This window comes from Schistocerca serialis, chromosome 2, assembly GCF_023864345.2.
Source record: "Schistocerca serialis cubense isolate TAMUIC-IGC-003099 chromosome 2, iqSchSeri2.2, whole genome shotgun sequence".
Lineage (NCBI taxonomy): Eukaryota > Metazoa > Arthropoda > Insecta > Orthoptera > Acrididae > Schistocerca > Schistocerca serialis.
Window position 1 is genome coordinate 508,024,863 of NC_064639.1, and position 23,976 is coordinate 508,048,838.

The window sequence follows — 23,976 nt, forward strand, 5'->3', positions numbered from 1 at the left end:
TTATTGTTTTTTGGTTTTGAGAGTGTGTTGCTGTTGGTGGTTTATTGTAGTTTCCTTAATTAAAAAAATTGGCAAAACGAGTTGGTTTTTGCTCCGTAGATTTAGCAACTCTTGCTAGTGATCATGTCATGGTTTAAATGTCAGAGGATTTACGATAACGGCAGTACGACCTTTTCTGAGCTCTACAATGTAATACACTGCCTGCCAAAAAAATAACTCAGAAGGAGAAGAAGAAATGAACTTAAACTTTGCAGGTTGAACGGTATGTGATGTCATTCTAGTGATTCCAAAATCGAATCAAATTTACGAAGAATTCGGCAGTATAAGTCCACTTATGGCCATTATGCTGCACCCCTTCTGGCCCGGACACATGAACTGATTCGGTTGAGAAGAGTGCCACAAAGCCATTGTATCCTCTTCTGAGGCAAGTTGTACCACAGCTATTGTAACTGATTCTTGATATCCACGAAACTGTGTAATGTATGAGCATGACGTACTGGGGATCGCCAGTGGATTGTGCAAACTGCCTAACAAGCATATGTACTCGACATCGAAAAGTTATTCAAGCTAGAGTATACCCTGTGTAACAATTGCTCGTTTCAGTAATTGAAATATTCTATGATTTCAAAACTGTACTAAATACAAATTGCAGGAATTCTCATTAACCATTCATGATACAAATGAAGTAGACGTCCTACCACATGTATTAAATGTTCCAAGTAGGGGCCACTGCTTTACAGAGGTGCGCTGTCACAGTGAGAGCGGAATTCAGTTACGGAACAGAAATACGTCAGATTTATATTTTAATTAGGATTGAAATTGTTGTATGACGAAAGTAAAGTACAATTATAAACTTTGACATTAGTTTGTTTTCTCAAATTATTATCACAGCTGGGTAATGTGAAAGTAATTGTTTACACAAAACGTGTACATCTGTTCACATATTTATATCTCAAACGATTTCACACTCGAAGCACACGAATGTATGGCAGCATGCGCAAAATTACAATAAATGATTGCCTGAGGCAATTACACTTGGGACACACTTCTGTTAACAAGTGGTGGGTACCTCAGAATAAACAGAAGATTGTTACAGAACCTCGACTGACTCCTCAAATCTGTGCAGCCTGCAAACACAAGTAAACAACGGATCGAAGATCCAAATAAGTAAAATCACTGAAGAAGCAACACAAGTTACGGAATAGACCTCACAAACTGCGAGCTGCTCAGAGCAAAGATAGTGCTAACGCTAAAAAGCGACGCTCACTCAAAGGAATCAGCAAAAACTAGCGCCAGACTGTAGCCAGGCGTCTTTCTGTCTCCATATGACCTCACAGTCACACGTCTTCACACCGTTTCTCATCTTCTCTGTGTTCCTCTTGGTTCCCAAAAACCCGATGGCTTGGAGGGATGATTCACAACTTTCGCCACGGTGATGAGCAATATTTTCCCTAAATACTCTAAAACGCTGGCGAATCCAGTTAAAACTTCATCTTCTCTCACTGCACGTCCGTTAACTGACATCGTATATCCTGTTTTGCCACTCACTGCTATACACTTTCACACCACAGCGCCTAAGCTGATGATTCATCTGAATGGCCAACAACAAACGGAATGTAAGATTATGAACTTTTCCCACTCTGGTGACGGCGAAATGGCAGTTTCGCGTGTTTGCATCGTCCTAAGGGGTGTACAGATTCTTGATGCCAGCAATACTCAAAGGACCTGCGGTCGCTATGCTCTAACTAAGGCTCTTGCCAGTTTCTGGCCGAGCCCCGGCAAAGTTAAGAAAATACAACTTTGAAATTTATTTAGTATCGTAAAGAGACATCTGGCTGTGGGACAGCATACACGTCCACGCTGATCCCTCACATGTTCTATCAGGAACAGATTTTGGGAGATTGTTGGTCATAGGAGTATCTCAGTATCACACTTCACATGTGCCATGTGTGCACAGGCATTGTCCTATTGAAAAATGGCACCATGATACTGCTGCATGAGAGGTAACACTTGAGGACGCAGCATGTCCGTGACGTAGTCTATTATTGTGCTGTCAGAATTCCCTCAATCACTACCAGGAGGGATACGATGTGATACGCGAGGGTTCTCCATACCATGACGTGACCAGTAAAACCGCTGTGCCTCTCAAAAACATTGGGATAATAAGATATCTCTCCAGGTCTCCTCCGTACCCATAGACGACCGTCATTCTGGGTAGTATTGAACCGTGAGTCGTCACTGAGCGCAGTAAGACGCCATTCATGAGCAGTCCATGCTTCCCGCTCACCGCAACACTCCAAGCGCAGCCGCTGGTGTTGGGGTTTTAACGGCAGCCTACGTATGGGACGCTAATTACCTAACCCGGCTGCTGCTGGTCTCCGAACAACGGTGCGGGATGGCACATAATGTTGCAAGGAGCGCATTACTGTTTTGCTCTCGGCTGGGAGTCTCAGATGTGAATGAGTTACAAAGTGCGTGGTGCGCAATACGGCGATCTACCCGCGTGGTGGTCAGGCACGGCCGACAGGAACCTTGACGAGTGTGCCTTCCTTCACGATCCCATTCAATCCAGATCGGGCCACTGTCACATCCGAAAGCCCCGCTGATGTGCAGAATGCACGATTCGACCAGAAGGCACTGAGGTTCCTTTCTATTGGTAACACTTCTCACACTAGTATTTGGCATATCCGTGCCCGAGAAAGTACTTACTCAACACCAGACGCTCTTCGCTCTCCTTATATACCCGATAATAACACCAAACACAATCAGCACTAATAAACTCTGGTTTACGTTCTACCTTTCAGAGAAAATTACAGCTTTAATCATTTACACACCCGCCGACGGTGGGTAAGCGTACGAAATTACCTCGACATCCGACCATGTCTTTTAGGTCCTTCACCTTTTGTTTTTTTTGCCAGGCTGTGTACTTTAGGAAGGTCCTGCCAGAACGGAGCCGTAGAGAACACTCAAACTTCAGTCCTTTTCGTGCTCAAGATAGCGTGCAGCTGTTGCTTCCTTTAAATTCTGTTATGGATCTTTACCTTCTTATTTTCTGTGTAGAGTGATGCAGCAAAACAGAATACATTTTTCCTTATCCCCATCGTTTAGCACTTGGAAGTTCCATCCTATACGATATTAGCGTTATATTCTGTGTGGGTGGAAGGTGTGACGTTCCTTGCTTGCTTTTAGCGTCGATTTTATACTGCCAATGGAAAACTGTCGACACCATTAGATGTTTTCCTAAGATATATCTGAGCATTTTGCGACACACAACCTTATTTTGTAAAAGTAATCTGCCACGTTGAAATGATCTGGCCAGTACAAGCTGTAGAGTCGAACTGTCGATGCAGATCTCACTGCACAGTCGTAGCAAATCCTAATTTGTCAAACCAGAGAAGAAAAATCATCTCTACGGCTGGCTCCTTTTACGAAGAGTCCCTTTGATCCTGCATTCTCTTGTCACAGTCCAGATCTAACCTTAAATGACCAGACACGGCTTAATACTTCCCCTCTCCTAAACTTCACATAATCCTCTCAGTTTTTCATTACTGCCCACACTGTCTGATCCCTCATATTCCCCCATTTCCCTGTATTAATTGAGTTCTTTTGTTTTATTGAAATTGCCTATGTGATCCATATACTCTGTAGTTACAATTTTTAAGTCTTTCCTTTAACTGACATTGCATTACTTTCCATATTTAATACCTCTTGATGTTGTCTCCGCAAGTACTGTTTTTATGGTACTTGGTTCATTTATTTAGTGCATTCTGTTACATAGGAACAGTTTTTGAGTATACTGTTCATGTTTTTTTCCTGTTTTCTCCCTTTTTATTTGTACTTTATTCAACTTTTTAGTTTTTAAAATGAGGTACCACCACACTTTGAAAGATGGCATTTACTGTATGTCCCCTCACATTCCTCCATTTTCCTGCATTGTTTCATTTCTGTTTATTTTATCGATATTGCTGAGGTTCCTCATACATGCTGTAGGTACATTGATAATTATCTATTGTAATTGGTTTGTGTATCACTCTCCATGTCTTACACCTCCTGAAGTAGCCTTGTCAAGTACCAGTTTTATTTTATTGGTTTTGTTTATTAACATAAACTGCTATTTACGCATGCTGATCCAGTTTTTTATTTATCTTTTTTCCTGTTCACTCCATTTATATTTATTTATTGTTCAGCTTTTTTCATTACATTACCATCACGTCCTCAAAGACGTCATTTACTGTGCGTCTGTGCTTCTATCTAGGTGCGTAATTTCTTTTCCAATGCATTTTACAAACGTTGTAACTTCTTTTGCGACAACAGTCAGGTAACGTCTGAAGATGACCTTGTAAGCCGAAAACCGATTAACACTGTAGAACAAAAGTAAAAAATGTTCAAATGTGTGTGAATTCCTAAGGGACCAAACTGTTGAGGTCATCGGTCCCTAGACTTACACCCTACCTAAACTAACTTAGGATAAGAACAACACACTCACCCATGCCCGAGGGAAGACTCGAATCAAAGGCGAGAGGAGCCGCGCAATACCGGCGAAAAAGAGTAAACCAGTGCTTTTCATTTATCACTCAAAGATAGTTTAGCGGCGCACCCGGTTTCATTTTCTATACCCTATATTTGTGGAACTGTGTTGTCAACGGCAGGTCGACTTTGGGAAAAGAGGAGAGAATTTACACGTCTGCCATTCGATTAGAAGGGTAGAGAAATATCTTACTACTCATACTGTCTAACGTTTATGGAAATGTTTTCTCCACGGTTGCGGATATATAATAGAACTCTTATTTGCAATAAGACAGTATGTTATCGAGCCGATATTTTGTTGCGAAGAATTGTGAGATTCCTCATCGCTCGGTTGGGCAAAATGACTCTCGAGTTTCGACACTTCTTCGCTACACGCCTTCTTCCTTTGATCACACACTATGCGATTTCCTTTCGTTAGAACTCATAAAAAAATTGATGTACGCAGCTCCACCAACTACTCTGGGAAACTGATTTCATTGTCTTAGCAGAGTGTGGGAGTACAGTACATTTTGCTATTTCAGAGAAGAAAGCCATGTACCAGCACCGGTTTTCGCACTTTTCTATCTCATTTTTGGCCACCAACGACGTGGACAGGTCATTTCAGAGGTACACATCACAGTCACCTACACTCACCATGTATGCTTACGACGCCACACTCGGAGTTCGCAAAGGAAATAAGCCAATGGGGGCGAAGGATGAAAACCTTTTCACTTATGCGGTTGAGCCTACAACTTGGCCTCTTCCAGCCAACAGTACTATACAACTTTGACTGAAAGTATGTTTACGGAGGAGAGGAGTCATTAGTGACTAGAGATATGCATAACTAGATTTCTCCAAACACATTATGAGCAGAATATTTTGTAGTGAAAATGACTATTATTCACGAGCTGTTTCTTTTTCATAGTTATGTTCTTTTTGTTCAGAGAAACAATAGTTATTTCTTTTTCCGTAGTTATATAATAATACATACTTCATATGTCACATTAATTCAGTTGCTCTTCTACCTTTCATTTCACGTCCAAATTTAAACGCACTGTATGTCAGCTGAGTTAATAATAAGTTTCAATACTGAAACAACCATGGAATTAAAAGCAGTAGTACATGTGACCCACTTTTAACGTCTTTCGCATTTTCGGTTTACAGTAATTTTAAAACTACTGTCAGTACCTCCTCGAGTGTCAACAAACAGATGGTTAACAAAAGACCGAATGGCTTACATCTCATAAAGTACTCGCTTCCCAATATTATAGGAATACATTCTAGCTCTGACAAGTATCATCTCCTATAAGAACACGGGACACTTAAAAAAAAAAAAAACTACAGATAAAACCAGAGGTTATCCGATCTCCTGCTGAAAAACTTCTCTAAATCCTCACACGAACGAAAAAATGGCTGACATCGAAATAAGTGTCCAAGGAATAGAAAAGCAACAGAAATCACTTAACAGAGGAAAGTCCACTGGACCTAACGGGATACCAATTCGATTCTACACAGAGTACGCGAAAGAATTTGGCCCCCTTCTAACAGCCGTGTACCGCAAGTCTCTAGAGGAACAGAAGGTTCCAAATGATTGCAAAAGAGCACAGGTAGTCCCAGTCTTCAAGAAGGGTCGTCGAGCAGATACGCAAAACTATAGACCTATATCTCTGACGTCGATCTGTTGTAGAATTTTAGAACATGTTTTTTGCTCGCGTATCATGTCGTTTCTGGAAACCCAGAATCTACTCTGTAGGAATGAACATGGATTCCGGAAACAGCAATCGTGTGAGACCCAACTCGTTTTATTTGCTCATGAGACCCAGAAAATGTTAGATACAGGCTCCCAGGTAGATGCCATTTTCCTTGACTTCCGGAAGGCGTTCGATACAGTTCCGCACTGTCGCCTGATAAACAAAGTAAGAACCTACGGAATATCAGACCAGTTGTGTGGCTGGATTGAAGAGTTTTTAGCAAACAGAACACAGCATACTGTTCTCAATGGAGAGACGTCTACAGACGTTAAAGTAACCTCTGGCGTGCCACAGGGGAGTGTTATGGGACCATTGCTTTTCACAGTATATATAAATGAACTCGTAGATAGTGTCGGAAGTTCCATGCGGATTTTCGCGGATGATGCTGTAGTATACAGAGAGGCTGCAGCATTAGAAAATTGCAGCGAAATGCAGGAAGATCTGCAGCGGATTGGTACTTGTTGCAGGGAGTGGCAACTGACCCTTAACATAGACAAATGTAATGTATCGCGAATATATAGAAAGAAGGATCCTTTATTGTATGATTATATGATAGCGGAACAAACACTGGTAGCAGTTACTTCTGTAAAATATCTGGGAGTAGGCGTGCGGAACGATTTGAAGTGGAATGATCATATAAAATTAATTGTTGGTAAGGCGGGTACCAGGTTGAGATTCATTGGGAGAGTCTTTAGAAAATGAAGTCCATCGACAAAGGAGGTGGCTTACAAAACACTCGTTCGACCTATACTTGAGTATTGCTCATCAGTGTGGGATCCGTACCAGATCGGGTTGACGGAGGAGATAGAGAAGATCCAAAGAAGAGCGGCGCGTTTCGTCACAGGGTTATTGGTAAGCGTGGTAGCGTTACGAAGATGTTTAGCAAACTCAAGTGGCAGTCTCTGCAGGAAAGGTGCTCTGCATCGCGATGTAGCATGCTGTCCAGGTTTCGAGAGGGTGCGTTTCTGGATGAGGTATCGAATATATTGCTTCCCCCTACTTATACCTCCCGAGGAGATCACTAATGTAAAATTAGAGAGATTCGAGCGCGCACGGAGGCTTTCCGGCAATCGTTCTTCCCGCGAACCATAAGCGACTGGAACAGGAAAGGGAGGTAATGACAGTGCCACGTAAAGTGCCCTCCGCCACACACCGTTGGGTGGCTTGCGGAGTATAAGTGTAGATGTACATGTAGATGAACTGCTCCGATATCAGTACTAAGGTGTATTTCTCCTCCTAAATGTTGGAAGAAATCGATGTCTCTTTCCCTCCGGTGAACGCTTTGGTGTAAGTCGTGACAGATGAAAATTTTAGTAAATATGCAACTTTCAATATAGTTAGCACACAATATGTCACCAAAAGTAAATTTTAACAGTTTTGTGATAGAGATTGAAACCAAAGTAATCGCACTCTGTATTGATGTGATGCACGCTTTCAGGATTTCAGCACAGCAGTTTGTGTTGGTGTTACGGTTCGGCACATTCGCGTCAAATGGGTTCAAAATCTTTGTTTCAGACGGGGCTTCTATCTGGATTCCCGCACATCTGCAGAATCACATTCGCAATGATGGTGTCTTGGGTTGGAGACTACATGCTGAAGAAGGAGATCGTCTCGCGGACTAATCTAAGGAAGATAGCCACTGCCCTGTGTAAGTCTTTGGACAACGGTAAAGTTATCGGAAATACAATAGTCTACACCTTGTAGAAGCAACCATTCTGCTTTGTAATCTCCTAGTCTCTTGATCTCTACACAAATTTTCCATTTTGTTCTGGTCTTGATGAGTGTTCTATTGGTTTCTTGTCAAATGGGACCTACCTGTTATTCAAAAACGTGTATGTAAAAGGTATCGTTTCTGAAGTAATGTTCCACAAATCTCGGTAATTTTCACTTATTAGTTTTCTGTCCTTTACTCCTACAGTGTTTTCTTACATTTCTAGAATCAATTTCGTATTATATCTCTCAACTTAATATTTCGAATTGTTCAGAACCATCACATTCAGATGTTTTCGGTTTCACTTCATCCGATATTCCCACACTCTACGACTCGTCTGTGTAGTGATTTGTTCCAGAAATATCATTTCAGGCCGATTCTCTTCAATTGCAAGTCAATATTTTGGTACCAGCATAGCTCTCTTGTTGAACAAAAAAAAAAAGATTAAGTTGTGCACAATTTTCTCTGACATCTTAAAGAAAGAAGACGAAGGTTTAACGTGTTGTCCTCTGCAGCAGGCTGCTTGACTCTGGCGTGCACATTGTTTAGGGGAGAAGGCACTGCCACAGAGTGGCCTGGTAGAGTGAACATATTATGAAGTCCACGTGTTCCAGGATAAAAGCGTCGCTCTACGTTATTGGAATGTTGTTCTGTTTCCATTTGGCATTAGCTCCAAGGGCACATTTCCAATCAGTCTGATGATTTCGCCGATGCGTTCTCAATAAGAAACACTGGGTATCGTTGAATAAGAGAATAATGTGGCGTTCTGAGGTCACTCAAGGTTGTTGTAAATAAACTTACACAACCTAATTAGTATGATGGCATCAAACTTGGCGTAATATTGTCTTCATCGTACTGTTTGTGACATTTTTATAAAGTAGTGAAATCACTACTTTATATGCTTCATTCTGCATGTCACTAGGAGTCACTGTTGCTTGTTAATATTTTTGCATGATATGTAAAGCTTTCGCCTCCAAACAAGTAGCACAGAATTATGTTATTTCCACAGGACGCTGTCGAACTGAAATAAGGACGATAAATAATAAAGGCAAGAGGGGACTAGACGCTTTTGAAAAGTGATGTTACAGAAGAATGCTGAAGGTTACGTACATAGACAGAGAGCGTAACAAATTTCACAAATAGGCTAAAAGAAGAAATGAGTTGTTAGGATCCATCCTGAACCATGGCGTAACCGTTAATCTGAAAACCGCGGGAAGTACTTTTGGAGGCGTGGGAAAGGGGGGGGGGGGGGGAGAGGGGGGGGGCAGCAGGATAATGGATAGCTTGAATACAGCAAACTGATTCAGATGGATATACGGTGCAGCAGTTATGAAGAGATAAAGATACTTCCACAGAAGACGAAAGTAGACTAATTGGAGTTCAGCAGTATACCAGTCTTCTGAATAAAGACTATAGAAACAAAAGGACACTGTTTCAGAGTCGTAAATGTAAGAATTCAAAGCAGTGAATTGGGTATGGAGTAGAAACCACTTACTGAACATGAAAATGCATAGCCACTATATTTGTTTTACTGAAAGAGAGGCTTTTTGTTTGGGATTACATACTGTTCAGTTGATATTGAAGCTTATGCCATGTTTCCCAATATAGTGCTTTGCGTAGGCTAGGCTGCGAAGCGTATAATGGCAGTCCGTTTTTGTGGTGGTCTGGATGGCAGGGAGCAGCGACCAGCATAACGATGTAATCGGTCTGACATTTCAGTTGGTCAGAGTTCTTGTGCATTGTCGGTACCGCAGAACTGAGCAATAACGAGGGGAGCAGGGCAACAGATATGCTTCTCTCACCGTCCCAACCACGATAGGCTGCGTGACTCCTTGCCGCATACATGTCGCATCCTTAAGGTCCAGTAAATTACCACATGCGTATAGTTGGTTAGATGTCACCCCCCTCCTAACACCCACCTCCTCTCGATATCAGTTCAGAGTCTGCTGTAGTTCAATGTGGTCTAAAAGTGGAGATACTGGCCCCTGAAGGGTACACATTAAGAATGGACCAGTTCGTTGGAAGCGATGTGTCGTTTATGTATCAGTCCTGGTGCCAGGTGTCAGTGGCTTGATGGTTCACACCTGAACATCCACACCAGCCGACCAGCTTTTACTGCCTCTTACTGCGGCACAAAATGGAACCTCCATTACTGTAACAAAAGATCCAGCTGGATGTTTGGATGAAAGAATAATGCAAAGTTGCGTTTAGTGACAAGTGGTAAATTCTCGCAGCGGTAGTCATTTGAGAGAGTGGAGTCGACAAGGAGAGAACAAACTACCGGAATGCAGTGTGCAGCTAATACAGAGCCAACTCCCGGCAACATGATGAGGGGAACAACTGTCTGCAGAGACCATGGACCTCAACATTATGTCATGGAGATGGGGGCAATGCGATTGAATTTCACACACTCCTCCCTGTTGCCATTGCTATAAAGTAAGGCATATGTGCTCTTCAACAGTGCAAGGGCTGTGCCCACAATTCTGGTTAGCCGATGCACTATGGCCCTGTGCAGCACATCACCTCTCCTACCACCAGCTGAAGATGTGAGGAACATTAGGTGACTCCTCTCGTCCAGTCTGCTTTACTGACAACATCCATTGATCAATAGCGAGAACAAGTGGAGGTAGAATCCAACACAATGTCCTAAGATGACAACTGGCTTGCATCATATCTGTGGATTGTTCCAGGACTGTAGAAGAGAAATATGTTAACATTAGATGAGTGTTATGTATTTTGTTTTTCCGCAGATTAAACCGCGGTGTCCCGACATTCCATTGAGGAACTAAGGAAGATAGCTGCCTAGATGGAGGTCTTTCAGACCCGAAATATCGTAGGAGAAAAGTTCAAGACATGGACCGGATGGGATGCACCATCGCGCGTGATAATTGGTAGAATCTATGAGAAATTTGTAAGGACGGGATATGCTCTAGACGACTGAAAGGGAAACAGCGGGAAAGAGAGATCTGCCTCAACTGAAGAAAATATCATCCTCATTTAGAGAGCGATGGCAGCCAGCCCAAACGAGTCCTCACGCAGTCTTTCTCTAGAAACTTACGTTTCCCATGATTTAGCAACGACGCCACACCACTTGTAGACTGTGCAGCGGCTCACAGAAACGAACAAGCAAGCGTATGTGAGTGCTGCACAAATTACCATGGAAATGCTGCATTTGGAGCCTGACTTTCTATTCATGTTTTCTGACGAAGCAACACTCCACCTCAGCGGTTGTGTGAACAAGCACAACTGTGTCATCCAGGCGACCGAGCCCCTCCGGATGTTAGAGGGAGCATGCGCGATTCCCTCAAGATGTACGTTTAGAGTGCAGTGAGCGAAGTTAGAGTGAGAGGACCCTTCTTTTGTGTAGAACAGGCGTGCAGGGGAGAAAATTACCTTGCCACGCTCAGCACGTTCATGGAGGAGAACGCGCCACTTGCCATTTTCCAGCGAGGATACTTTCAGCAAGACAGTGCCTCTGAGGGCTCGAGATTACTTGAACAACATGTTCTGTAAGCGTAGTATTGGTAGAGGTGGACCTCTCCCATGGCCAGCACGTTTACCCGACCTGACGCCATGCGATTTTTGTCTGTGAGGTATGGTCAAGGATCGTGTCTACGCCAGCAAACCCAACAACTTGGACGACCTGAAGCACCGCTCCACTGACGCCAATGGGCCTTATAATCAACAATGGACACACTCTGTAAGTGCACTGAGCGGGATGGGTGCCAAAGTGAAACCCTCTAACCAAATTCCTGTCTTCTAATTATATTGATTAAATACCCATTTAATGTTAAAATCTTTCTGCCTCACCCCATACAAAGTGGTCCATTGATCGTGACCGGGCCAAATATCTCACGAAATAAGCGTCAAACGAAGAACCTACAAAGAACGAAACTTGTCTAGCTTGAAGGGGGAAACTAGATGGCACTATGGTTGACCCGCTAGATATCAAATGGATATCAACTGCATTTTTTAAAATAGGAACCCCAATTTTTTATTACATATTCGTGTAGTACATAAAGAATTATGGATGGTTTAGTTGGACCACTTTTTTCTCCATATGGCGCAGTAATAGTCAAAAACATATGGCTCACAATTTTAGACGAACAGTTGGTAACAGGTAGGTTTTTTAAATTAAAATACAGAACGTAGATAGGTTTGAAGATTTTATTTCGGTTGTTGCAATTTGATACATGTACCTTTGCGAACTTATCATTTCTGAGAACGCATGCTGTTACAGCGTGATTACCTGTAAATGCCACATTAATGCAATAAATGCTCTAAATGATGTCCGTCAGCCTCAATGCATTTGGCAATACGTGTAACGACATTCCTCTCAACAACTAGTAGTTTTTCTTCCGTAATGTTTGCACATACATTGACAATCCACTGACGCATGTTGTCAGGCGTTGTCGGTGGGTCACGATAGCAAATATCCTTCAACCTTACCCACAGATAGAAATCCGTGGACGTCAGATCCGGTGAACGTGCGGGCCACGTGCTTCGACGAACGATGCACCTGTCATGAAATATGCTATTCAATACCGCTTCAACCGCACGTCAACTATGTGCCGGACATCCATCATGTTGGAAGTACAGCGCCATTCTGTCATGCAGTGAAACATCTTCTAGTAACATCGGTAGGAAATCAGCATGCATTGCACTATTTAGATTGCCATCGATAAAATGGTGGCCAATTATCCTTCCTCCCATAATGCCGCACCATACATTAACCCGCCAAGGTCGCTGATGTTCCACTTGTCGCAGCCATCGTGGATTTTCCGTTGCCCAATAGTTCATATTATGCCGGTTTACGTTACCGCTGTTGGTGAATGACGCTTCGTCGCTAAATAGAACGCGTGCAAAAAGTCTGTCATCGTCCCGTAATTTCTCTTGTGCCCAGTGGCAGAACTGTACACGATGTTCGAAGTCGTCGTCATGCAATTCCTGGTGCATAGAAATATGGTACGGGTGCAGTCGATGTTAATGTAGCATTCTCAACTCCGAGGTTTTTGAGATTCCCGATTCTCGCGCAATTTGTCTGCTACTGATGTGCGGATAAGCCGCGATAGCAGTTAAAACATGTACTTAGGCATCATCATTTGTTGCAGGTCGTGATTGACGTTTCATATATGGCTGAACACTTCCTGTTTCTTTAAATAACGTAACTATCCGGCGAACGGTCCGGACACTTGGATGATGTCGTTCAGGATACCGAGCAGCACACATAGCACACGCCCGTTGGGCTTTTTGATCACAATAGCCATACATCAACACGATATCGACCTTTTCCGCAATTGGTAAACGGTCCATTTTAACACGGGTAATGTATCACGAAGCAAATACAGTCCGTACTGGCGGAATGTTACGTGATACCACGTACTTATACGTTTGTGACTATTACAGCGCCATCTATTACAAAGCGAAAAAAGTGGTCCAACTAAAACATTCATATTTCTTTACGTACTACACGAATATGTAATAAAAATGGGGGGGTTCCTATTTTTAAAAAAACGAAGTTGGTATCCGTTTGACCTATGGCAGCGCTATCTAGCGGGCCATCTCGTTTCCCCCTTCAATCTAGACGAGTTTCGATCTTTGTAGTTTTTTCGTTTGATGCTTATTTCGTGAGATATTTGGCCCGGTCACTGTCAATGGACCACCCTGTATACAAGACAATGAAGTGGTTGTCTACGTCAGTTTGGCCTTGTGGTAAGTGGTGCTGAGTGCATGAGTGTCGGTGTCGTTGCAGGCACGGTGGTGCAGGGCGTGCTGGTGCTGGGGCTGGCCTACTCGGGCTGCAGCCCCGTGGTGGCCGCCGTGTGCCTGGCCGCCGCCGTGGGCGCCAGCGGGGCCGTCTCCACAGGGCCGCTCGCCTCGCTCGTCGACATCAGCCCCAACTACGCCAGTAAGTACTGACCCTCTGTCTACACTACTCGTCTCGTCCTGTTTGCCGCTGTTCCAGACAGTGTTATTTTCAACATCTCTGAGTGCTTCCTAGAGTCAACGTGTAGCCACAGCTGGTGAGTCGAGTGGACATGCCAGGAGTAGCATCAGTTTCTGTTTATACACCGGATTTAATTTAATTTTTGTTCTCACGTGCTTCTGCGAGGAGGTGAATCGTGTCTGCATCCTGTACTGTGTTGGCTAGTGTATGCTAACTTATTTTCATCATCATCATTATCAGCCAATTCAATCATTAAATGATGTGGCCTCTTCGAGTCGTGGATTCAGGTAAGCTTTCATCAGTCTTCTCCAAGTGGGACGGTCTTGGGCAGTTGTCTGCAGGTGTTACCAGTGATCTTCTTGATGTCTCTGTCCCATCAGTCTGGTGGTCTTCCACTAGGCCTCCGGTGCTCTCTCGGACTCCACTCCAGTAGTAGCTTCGTCCATCTGTTGTCTTTTCTTCTTGAGACGTGGCCAGCGCACTGCCATTTCAAGGAACCTACTGTCTCTAAGATGTCATTAACCTTCGTCACAGACCGGATGTCATCTGCCCTTTTCCTATCCTTTCTTGTATAGCCCAGCATTGATCTCTCCATGATTCTCTGTGCTGTCCTAAGTTTCCCTTTTGTAAATGAGTTCAGTGTGGCTTGTGGTATGTAGCTGTAGATATGTCTCAAAAAATTCTTTCCGGTAAATGAAATTGACGTCGTCTCTTTTGGTGCATGATCTTCGCCATCACTAATGTTTTGATTGATGTTTCCTTTCTAATGTGACTTGATAGTTACATGTCTCACCAACGGTAGGAAAATTGCGCACAAAATTGGAAGCTGTCTATCCAAAACAGTCCTGACATTAACATGAAACTCTTTTTGTATTTGCTTTTGGCAAGCAGTCAGCAAATGTGGCAGCGTCCTTGTACAAAACTATGTCGCATTAATTTTCTCAAGTAAAATGCATCTTACTCTTTCTTCTGACATGTCTGTGGCATCATCTGTTTCATAGATATTTAATCAGCGATCGTCCAATACCATATCGTGCACGTCATCAATGTTTTTATATGTGGCTGCAGTTTTCGGAACAATCCACCTGTGGATTGTCTAGTGGAGAACGCAAGTTTGTTTATTTTGTGGACTGGCAAGACAGCCAATCCACGAGGACGGGAGGCCGAAGGGCACGCGTTTAAACTCACGCAGGACGGCGTGAGGTCTGGAAAATGACAAGGTCTTTATAGTAGCAAAAATAGTACGTAGCTTCTGGAATACTTAACTTTAATCCATAATTGGTGAACATCGGTCTGACGGTACATGCATCACAAGATAAATAGCAGTTGATAATGGTGCCTTGCTAGGTCGTAGCAAATTACGTAGATGAAGGCTATGCTAACTATCGTCTCGGCAAATGAGAGCGTAATTTGTCAGTGAACCATCGCTAGCAAAGTCGGCTGTACAACTGGGGCGAATGCTAGGACGTCTCTCTAGACCTGCCGTGTGGCGGCGCTCGGTCTGCAATCACTGATAGTGGCGACACGCGGGTCCGACGTATACTACCGGACCGCGGCCGATTTAAAGGCTACCACCTAGCAAGTGTGTTGTCTGGTGGTGAAACCACATTCCTCAACCGCAAATCGGCGTACGGTTGTGTTATAAGGCTTCCGCCCGCCGTGGGGAGGACCCCATGTTGACGTATGCGACGAGGTGGGGAGCCTAACAACAGGCGAGGCTGTGCCACCCGCACCGTGCCATTCGGTCCGTGGGGAGCTAGGAAACGCCTGAAAACCTAGTCCAGGGTGCACGCCAACATGCGGTGTATGCGCCCGTAAAGAGACAGGAGGGGCCGAAGGGTCGACCTCCATCGGGTCGGGGCACCCGACGGCCGAAGACGTCCTATGGTCCGGAGCGGGCAAGAAGTCCATGGCGGAGGACAACGGGTCACGGGAAGCGATCGGCGGCGCGTGACCCAGGGAGGCGCCTGGCGGTTGCAGCGACGCGTCCACTGCGGGCGTCGCCGGCGGGAGAACAGGCGGCGGCGCATCGCCATGGGGCAAAATGGAAGGCAGCGTCGGTAACACCTGGGGCTGAGGCGAGCCAGTAGATGGGTCCCCAGGGCGCTGACCGGACGGCACCGTCGCTGAAAGCAGACGGGGAGCGGCAGAACCCGTGCGACGACAGAGGCGCAGCTGATTGAGATGCCGACGCACCTCACCAGAGGCCCCCAAAACCAGATACATAGCACGGCCGAGGCAGCGAAGAATGCGCCCTGCGAGCCAACGCCGTGAACCTCGATAGTTGCGATAGTATACAACGTCGCCTGGGGCCAAAGCAGGTGTCTGCCGCTGCACAGGAACCTGATGTGGCGGATGTAGCAAAGACATCAAGGTTCGATGAGGGCGACCGTGAAGCAACTCAGCCGGCGAGCGACCATCTCGAGGCTGAGAGCGATACGAGGACAAAAAGAGCAATAACGCGTCCTCCCGAGAACGAGACTCTTTCAACTTCAACATCTGTGACTTGAAAGTCCTGACCAAACGTTCAGCGGCACCGTTTGACTGTGGCGAAAACGGCGCGGACGTCAGATGTTGAATACCATTGGCCTTGCAGAATGACTGAAATTCTGCGGACATGAATTGTGGGCCATTGTCGGAAACAATAGTCTGTGGAAGACCTTCAATGCAAAAGATAGCGGATAACGCTTGGATGGTGGCAGATGATGGCGTGGAAGACATCCGGACAACAAAAGGAAAATTACTGAATGAATCGACAACAACCAACCATCGAGCATACCAGAATGGACCAGCAAAGTCGATGTGTAAGCGTTGCCAAGGGGAAGTGGCTTTTGGCCATGCAAAGAATTTCCGCGGTGGTTCGGATTGTTCGGCACACACCATGCAAGAAGAACACATATTCGTAATCGCAGCATCGATTCCGAACCAAATACAGTGCTGACGAGCAAGTTGTTTCGTTCGCACTATACCCCAATGTCCTTGGTGGAGAAGCCGTAAGACAGAGGACTGTAACGAACGTGGGACCACGACCCTGGACTGATCATTATCAGAACGCAACAGCAAAACACCACGTCGAACAAAAAGTCTCCTTGTGAGCAAAAAATCGGCGAACCAACGGATCCTCGATCCGTGACTTTGACAAGGGCCATTGCGTGGCAACAAAACGCAGAACGGTAGCAAGGACAGGGTCAACAGCTGTGGCTGTAGCTACACGACGAAAATCAATCGGAAACGATTCGACCACGTCATCGGTTTCCGAATCAATGAACATGCAAGCAAGTTCGGAAGAATCGAATGCTCTGTCCTCAGCAACAGGCAAACGGGACAACGCATCGGCGTTTCCGTGCTTAACAGTGGACCGATACAAGATATCGTAGCGGTACTGCGAGAGGAAAATAGACCAGCGAATGAATTTCTGCGCTGTTCATGGAGGTACAGGCTTGGTCGGATGGAAAAGCGATGTCAAAGGTTTGTGGTCTGTGATGATGGTAAAGTGACGACCATACAAGAAATCATGAAACGTAGTAACACCAAATACGAGAGCCAAAGCTTCTTTCTCGATCTGTGAATAATTTCTTTGCGCAGACGAGAGCAATTTGGACGCAAAGGCAATAGGGCGATCGTGCGAACTATCTTTGTGCACAAGCACAGCACCGATCCCGAAATCCGATGCATCCACCATCAACAAAAGGGGCTTCCGGGGGTCGAACGGCGTAAGGCAAGTATTGGAAAGCAAAGCCGATTTCAACTGGCGAAAGGCGCGTTCGCATTCCGTCGTCCAGACGAACGGAACACCTTTACGGCGTAAGCGATGAAGCGGAGCTGAAATGGAAGAGGCGTGGCGCACATAGCGATGATAATAATTTATTTTTCCCAGCACACTCTGTAGCTGCTGCAAATTCTGCGGCGAAGGCAAGTCTTGTATAGCACGGAGGTGCTCGGGACTGGGATGTATGCCTTGGGCATTGAGTATATGTCCCAGATAGGGTAAGTCCCGAGCAAAAAACACACATTTGTCCCTCCGCAAGCGAAGACCATTTTGTCGCAAGATCTGAAATAATGTCCTGAGATGGGCTAAATGTTCTTCTTCCGTCTTTCCGAAGATCGCAATATCGTCCAGATAGTTTGCTGCAGTAGGGACCGACGCACAAACAGTTTGTGGATATTGCTGAAACAATGCAGGAGCGGATGCACATCCGAATGGCAATCGTTTGAACCGGTACAAACCAAGATGCATGTTAACCACCAAGACGCGCTGGGATTCTTCGTCCACCGGTATTTGCAAGTACGCATCTGCTAGGTCCAACTTCGAAAAATATTTACCCAGGCACAGTTTGTCAAAAAGATCTTCCGGGCGGGGTAAAGGAAAAGTTGCAATCACTAGTTGTGGATTCACTGTTGCCTTGAAGTCCACACAAAGTCTCAATTTTCCGGAAGGTTTTTGCAAAATTACTAAGGGTGATGCCCAGAGAGAAGCCTGCACACGTTCAATGACACCTTGTGATTCCAAGTCATGTAATGTTTTTGCAACCTCATCACGCAATGCGTGGGGAACATTGCGCGCTCTGAAAAATTTCAGTTGCACGTTTACTTTCAGTTCCAAATGTGCGGTATAGTTCTTAGCGCAACCAAGGCCCGGTGCAAAAATGTCTGCAAACTCTTCACATAGATGAGAAACACTGTCTGAAGGCACAGTCTGGTTCACTGATAGGACCTGATTGACTATAGACAAGTTAAACAACTGAAATAAATCTAAACCAAACAAGTTCACTGCAGAAGAAGAACGAAGGAGGTACAATGACACAAGTTTTGTTTGTCCTTTGTATGTTGCAAGAAGGCTGTACTGTCCTAACAAAGGGATTGCTTGTCCAGAATAACTACTAAGCTTAACATTTGCGGCACGCAACGGAGGTGTGCCCAGCTGTTTGTACATGTCCTGATTGATCAGTGAAACTGCAGCTCCGGTATCGAGCTGGAATGGTATCATGTTGCCATTAATGTCCAAGTCTACAAAATGTTACTTGTCCTGCTGACGACAAGAGCGACTGCCTCGTGCAACGTGAACTGACACTGGTACAGAATCACTTGTGACTTGACGGGATTTCCGGCGATGTAGACGCGCACTATTTGTGGGACGAACACAGTCACTGTTAGAGAGAGTGGCACTGGGCGGAGTGGAATGAACTACATGAATTTCCAAGGGCGAAGTTTCACGAGCCTGAGTATTCTGGGTTTGATTCCAATTCCGGCGCGAAGCAAAGGGCCTGGAATGATTGTGAGTGTCCAATCTGAGCTTTTTCTGGCAAACACTCCGAACATGGCCTTTTTTATTACAGAAAAAGCAAATAGCTTGCCGTGATGGGCAATTCTCACGCGAATGTCTAGTAGCACACCGCGGGCATGATTTCACTGCATTTGCTGGCTTGCGTGGCACACGTGGCTGAGAGCTTGGCGGCAGCTGCGTGGACGGGCGCGAGGGCTGTTTACTGTTTCGTGCAGCGTGCCCGGCGGGCCGGTTTACCTGGCACACGGGTGGCGAAGTTTCAAATGATTCCTGAGCAAAGTCAAGTGTGTCCTGCCGATCCAATATGTCCACCACTTGTTGAAGGGAGGGATTGACTAGTTTCAAAATCTGTTCCCTTATGCGAACATCAGAAACGTTCTGTGCAATTGCATCACATACCATAGTATCTGAATAAGGGAGTCCACATTGACACTCAAAAGCACAATCCCTAGTAAGGCCTTGCAAAGTTGCAACCCACTCCCTATTAGTCTGACCGGCCGTACGTTTTGTACGAAAGAATGTATACCTTTTCGCAACTACATTGACTGGTTCTTTGAAATATGCATCTAATGCAGACAAAATTTCGTCGTAGGACAGAGTTGCTACATCGCGTTGGGGAAATAATTTCAGTATCACACAGTACGTTTGGACGCCCACGGATGCTAACAAGAAAGGCTGCTGCTCATTACCTTGAATTCTGTAGGTGAGATGGAATCCAAATTGGCGTCACCATTCCGTCCAGCTTTCCAGTGCAGCATCAAACGGACGAAAAGGTGGTGCAACAGCGTGTTGTGGCTGCGGTAGCGGTGGAGCGGCGGTTGCCGGATCGCTTTGCATTGCACGTTGACCCTGTACGAGCTGTCCAAGGGCATCCAATAAGGCCTGCATCTGCTGATTCTGCAAGCGATAAAATTCGGACAGTACATCTGGAGATTGTGGCGAAGCCATGACACAAGTACTCGTAAATTAGGGCGACAGCAAGACGAACGCAAAATCCTCGTCGTCAACTTTTGTGGACTGGCAAGACAGCCAATCCACGAGGACGGGAGGCCGAAGGGCACACGTTTAAGCTCACGCAGAATGGCGTGAGGTCTGGAAAATGACAAGGTCTTTATAGTAGCAAAAATAGTACGTAGCTTCTGGAATACTTAACTTTAATCCATAATTGGTGAACATCGGTCTGACGGTACATGCATCACAAGATAAATAGCAGTTGATAATGGTGCCTTGCTAGGTCGTAGCAAATGACGTAGCTGAAGGCTATGCTAACTATCGTCTCGGCAAATGAGAGCGTAATTTGTCAGTGAACCATCACTAGCAAAGTCGGCTGTACAACTGGGGCGAATGCTAGGACGTCTCTCTAGACCTGCCGTGTGGCGGCGCTCGGTCTGCAATCACTGATAGTGGCGACACGCGGGTCCGACGTATACTACCGGACCGCGGCCGTTTTAAAGGCTACCACCTAGCAAATGTAGTGTCTGGTGGTGACACCACAGTTTACTCATCCATTTCTTCTTTATAAAACTTCTCTTGGTTTGGAATGACACGCGAACATAATGTGTGTTGGTTTGAACGAATGATCTGCGATGGATATTAATGCTGTTGGTCCTTTTAAACGAGATACACAAAATTTGACTTATTTAATAAATAAATAAAGAAGTTTGTGTGGCATTATTTGAACTACGTTATAGTGCAACAATGCCAATAAAGGGTTTACCACTCATTGGGAGCCTTGAGCAAAGTGTTACAAAATCTTAATATTAGCAAATATAAAACCAAATTAATACATGACATACCTTTATGGTTGTCAAATGAAGGTACATTACAAGAGCTGTTGGAAGTGACCTCCCTCATATTTATATATAGTTCAAAACGGCGTTGCTTGTTCATCAATGTGCCTGACACAGTATTGGGGGTGAATGCCTGGATTTCCTGACGAATGTTCTGACGTAACTCGTCGATGGTGCGTGGTTTGTTATTGTACACATTATCTTTAACGTGACCCCACAGGAAAAAGTCAAGTGGTCTAGTCAGGTTACCTTTGGGCAATAATGGCTTGGAAATCACTCTAACAGAGAAAAATAATTTACCTGCAGATATAACAATGTTCCCTTTGTCGCCAGCTTCGTCATCAAGCCTTGAATGCTGTGTCTAACCTTTCAAATATGGTTCAAATGTCTCTGAGCACTATGGGACTTAAAATTTGAGGTCATTAGTCCCCTAGAACTTAGAACTACTTAAACCTAACTAACCTAAGGATATCACACACATCCATGCCCGAGGCACGACTCGAACCTGCGACCGTAGCAGTCGCGCGGTTCCGGACTGAAGCGCGTATAACTGCTCTGCCGCCGCGGCCAGCGTCTGACCTTTCATCATTGACGAGAGTTATGTGTCCCACTAACGTAACATGTAGTTTTGAGCGTTGGGACCTCTATGTCTCATATCTATCTAGTGCTTACATATAACATGAGGCTTTGGGAACTAGGACTAAAATACTGTAGACCATTCTGTGGATATACAGTTCATTTTAACTAAAGACATTGAAATATTTCGAAAACTGCACATGGGATAAAAAAAAGTTATAATTCCAATTTGCTTGTCTCAGAGGGGATATCCAATGACACGACGTTCGACCCCTGTCCCCCTCCCACCCCACCCTGTGCGTGGGTGGCGGGGAGCAACTGGAAATCTTCAATGGGAATCCCGTTTTTTTATTGCAGATTACAATTCTACGGCAAAATCTAAATAAAATTTGTTTGAAGTATTTTATTCATTTCGCCTCAGATGGCGCTGTAATAGGAGGAATAGAAACAGGTATACAATCGTAATTTACGACATGCTACTGAGTGGCCCTTGAATATTCAATGGCTCGTGGGACCCCAACTATATGCTGCGAGGGCACGATAAGGCAGTATTTAATAACTTCCAATTGGAAACCCCTTTCGCAACGTTGTATTCTTCCAACATACAGGACAAGGGACTACTCGACGCACCACTGTGGTCGTGGCTCGAGGCGAACGCTACTCTACTTTTCCAATAGAATAAGTGCTCAAACGTAGTCCGCCAACTTCACTACACTTAGTGGCCGCTTTACAAATGTCCACATAAAGGATAGATGCGTATCTGCGGGAATGTCAGCACAGGATTTTCTGATGCGGTCGACCATCTCTTCATGGTTTGCTGGCATTTACTGGTACGCCTTATCTTTTAAACAACCCCATAGAAAGAGATCCGGTGACCTCAAAGCCGGCGTGCTAGCGGTCCATTTAATAGGGCCAAACACGGTCTAATACCTCCAGTGCTTCAATTGCGTAATGCGCTGGGCAACTGTCATGCTGAACCCACACACGTTGTCGAATGCCCAGAGCTACATCCTGCAGTAGTATCGGTATTTCCTGTTCCAAAAATGTTCCTTATTTGTGTCCATTCAGTGTGCCGTCAATAAAATACGGACCAGTGAGCTTGTTCCCCATGATGCCACACCAAGGACATTGACTATCAACTTGTCGTAACCAGTGAGGATTGTTTACACTCCAGTATCACATGTTATGCCGGTTAACGCTACCAGATTTGTGAATGTCGACACATCGGAAAATATTATACCAGTACAGAACGTGGGGATCGTTTGCATTTGTTGACGTGCCCATTCACAAAACACTACCCGGTAATGGAAATCGCCGCCATAAAGTTTTTTATGCAGGCACACGTGGTATGGATGATACCTATGACGATGTAGTACTGTGACAGTACTACCTACGACATACCACAATCACTGTGTAATTGCCTGGCGCTTATCCGTGGGTTGTGGTTCAAAGTGGTTCAAATGGCACTATGGGACTTAACATTTGAGGTCATCAGTCCCCTAGAACTTAGAACTACTTAAACCTAACTAACCTAAGGACATCACACACATCCATGCCCGAGGCAGGATTCAAACCTGTGACCGTAGCAGTCGCGCGGTTCCAGACTGAAGCACCTCGAACCGCTCGGCCACACGGGCCGGCTGTGGGTTGTGGGTTGCTGCCACTAGTACAGCTATTTCATTAGCTTCTCCTGTAACACGTCTGCTTCGTTTCCTTTTGCCGGTCTATACGCTGCCATCAGACATGAAGGCATTCACAACCTTGTGAAAGAACGAATGAGAGCGAACTTTCTCTGGAAAACGCTCCGCATACAAGGCAAGACCAGCCTCAATATTTCTCCTACATCCTCCGTAAATCAGGATTATTTCAGTTTTTTCTTCTGTGTTGCAAAATTCATCGTCCACTTGCACGTCTGTTCTCCAAATGATAGATAGGTGTCCAGGCAATAAAGACTGTGCAGGTATTGGAATGCTTAGAGCCGCTGTCTGTTCTACATCTGCACGATATATGAGCTCCGGTCACAATGTTCTGCCAGTTACGGTACGTCGTAGTCCGCTACACGGTCCCTGTGGCGTGTCGAGTGGTCCCCTGTTAGATATGTTGGAGGAATACAACATTGCGAATGGGGTTTGCAATTAGAAGTTCTGAAATATTGGTCTGTCGCACCCTCGCAGAATGGAGCTGGAGTCCCACGTGCCACTGGATACTCAGGGACCACCCAGTAGCACGTCGTAAATTAAGATTGTGTACTCATTTCTATTCCTCCGACTACAGCTCTATTGTGCCGAAACGAAGTAAATGCGTATGTCTATTTTACCGTAGAATCGTCATCTGCAATATAAAATGGGAGTTCTCACTGAAGATTTCGAATTTGCCCCCACCACCCACGGATGGGGAGGGGGGGGGAGGGG

The 23,976-nt window shown here is 45.0% G+C and overlaps 1 protein-coding gene across 1 annotated transcript in view; it reads left to right on the forward strand.

The window, feature by feature from the left end:
• The window catches only part of LOC126456155 (uncharacterized), a 157,032-nt gene that overhangs the window by 115,419 nt on the left and 17,637 nt on the right, over positions 1–23,976 (forward strand). Inside the window, exons 9-10 of the mRNA XM_050091909.1 lie at positions 7,773–7,905; positions 13,721–13,876. Coding sequence (XP_049947866.1) covers positions 7,773–7,905; positions 13,721–13,876 — 289 coding nt within the window. The remainder of the gene's footprint in view (positions 1–7,772; positions 7,906–13,720; positions 13,877–23,976) is intronic.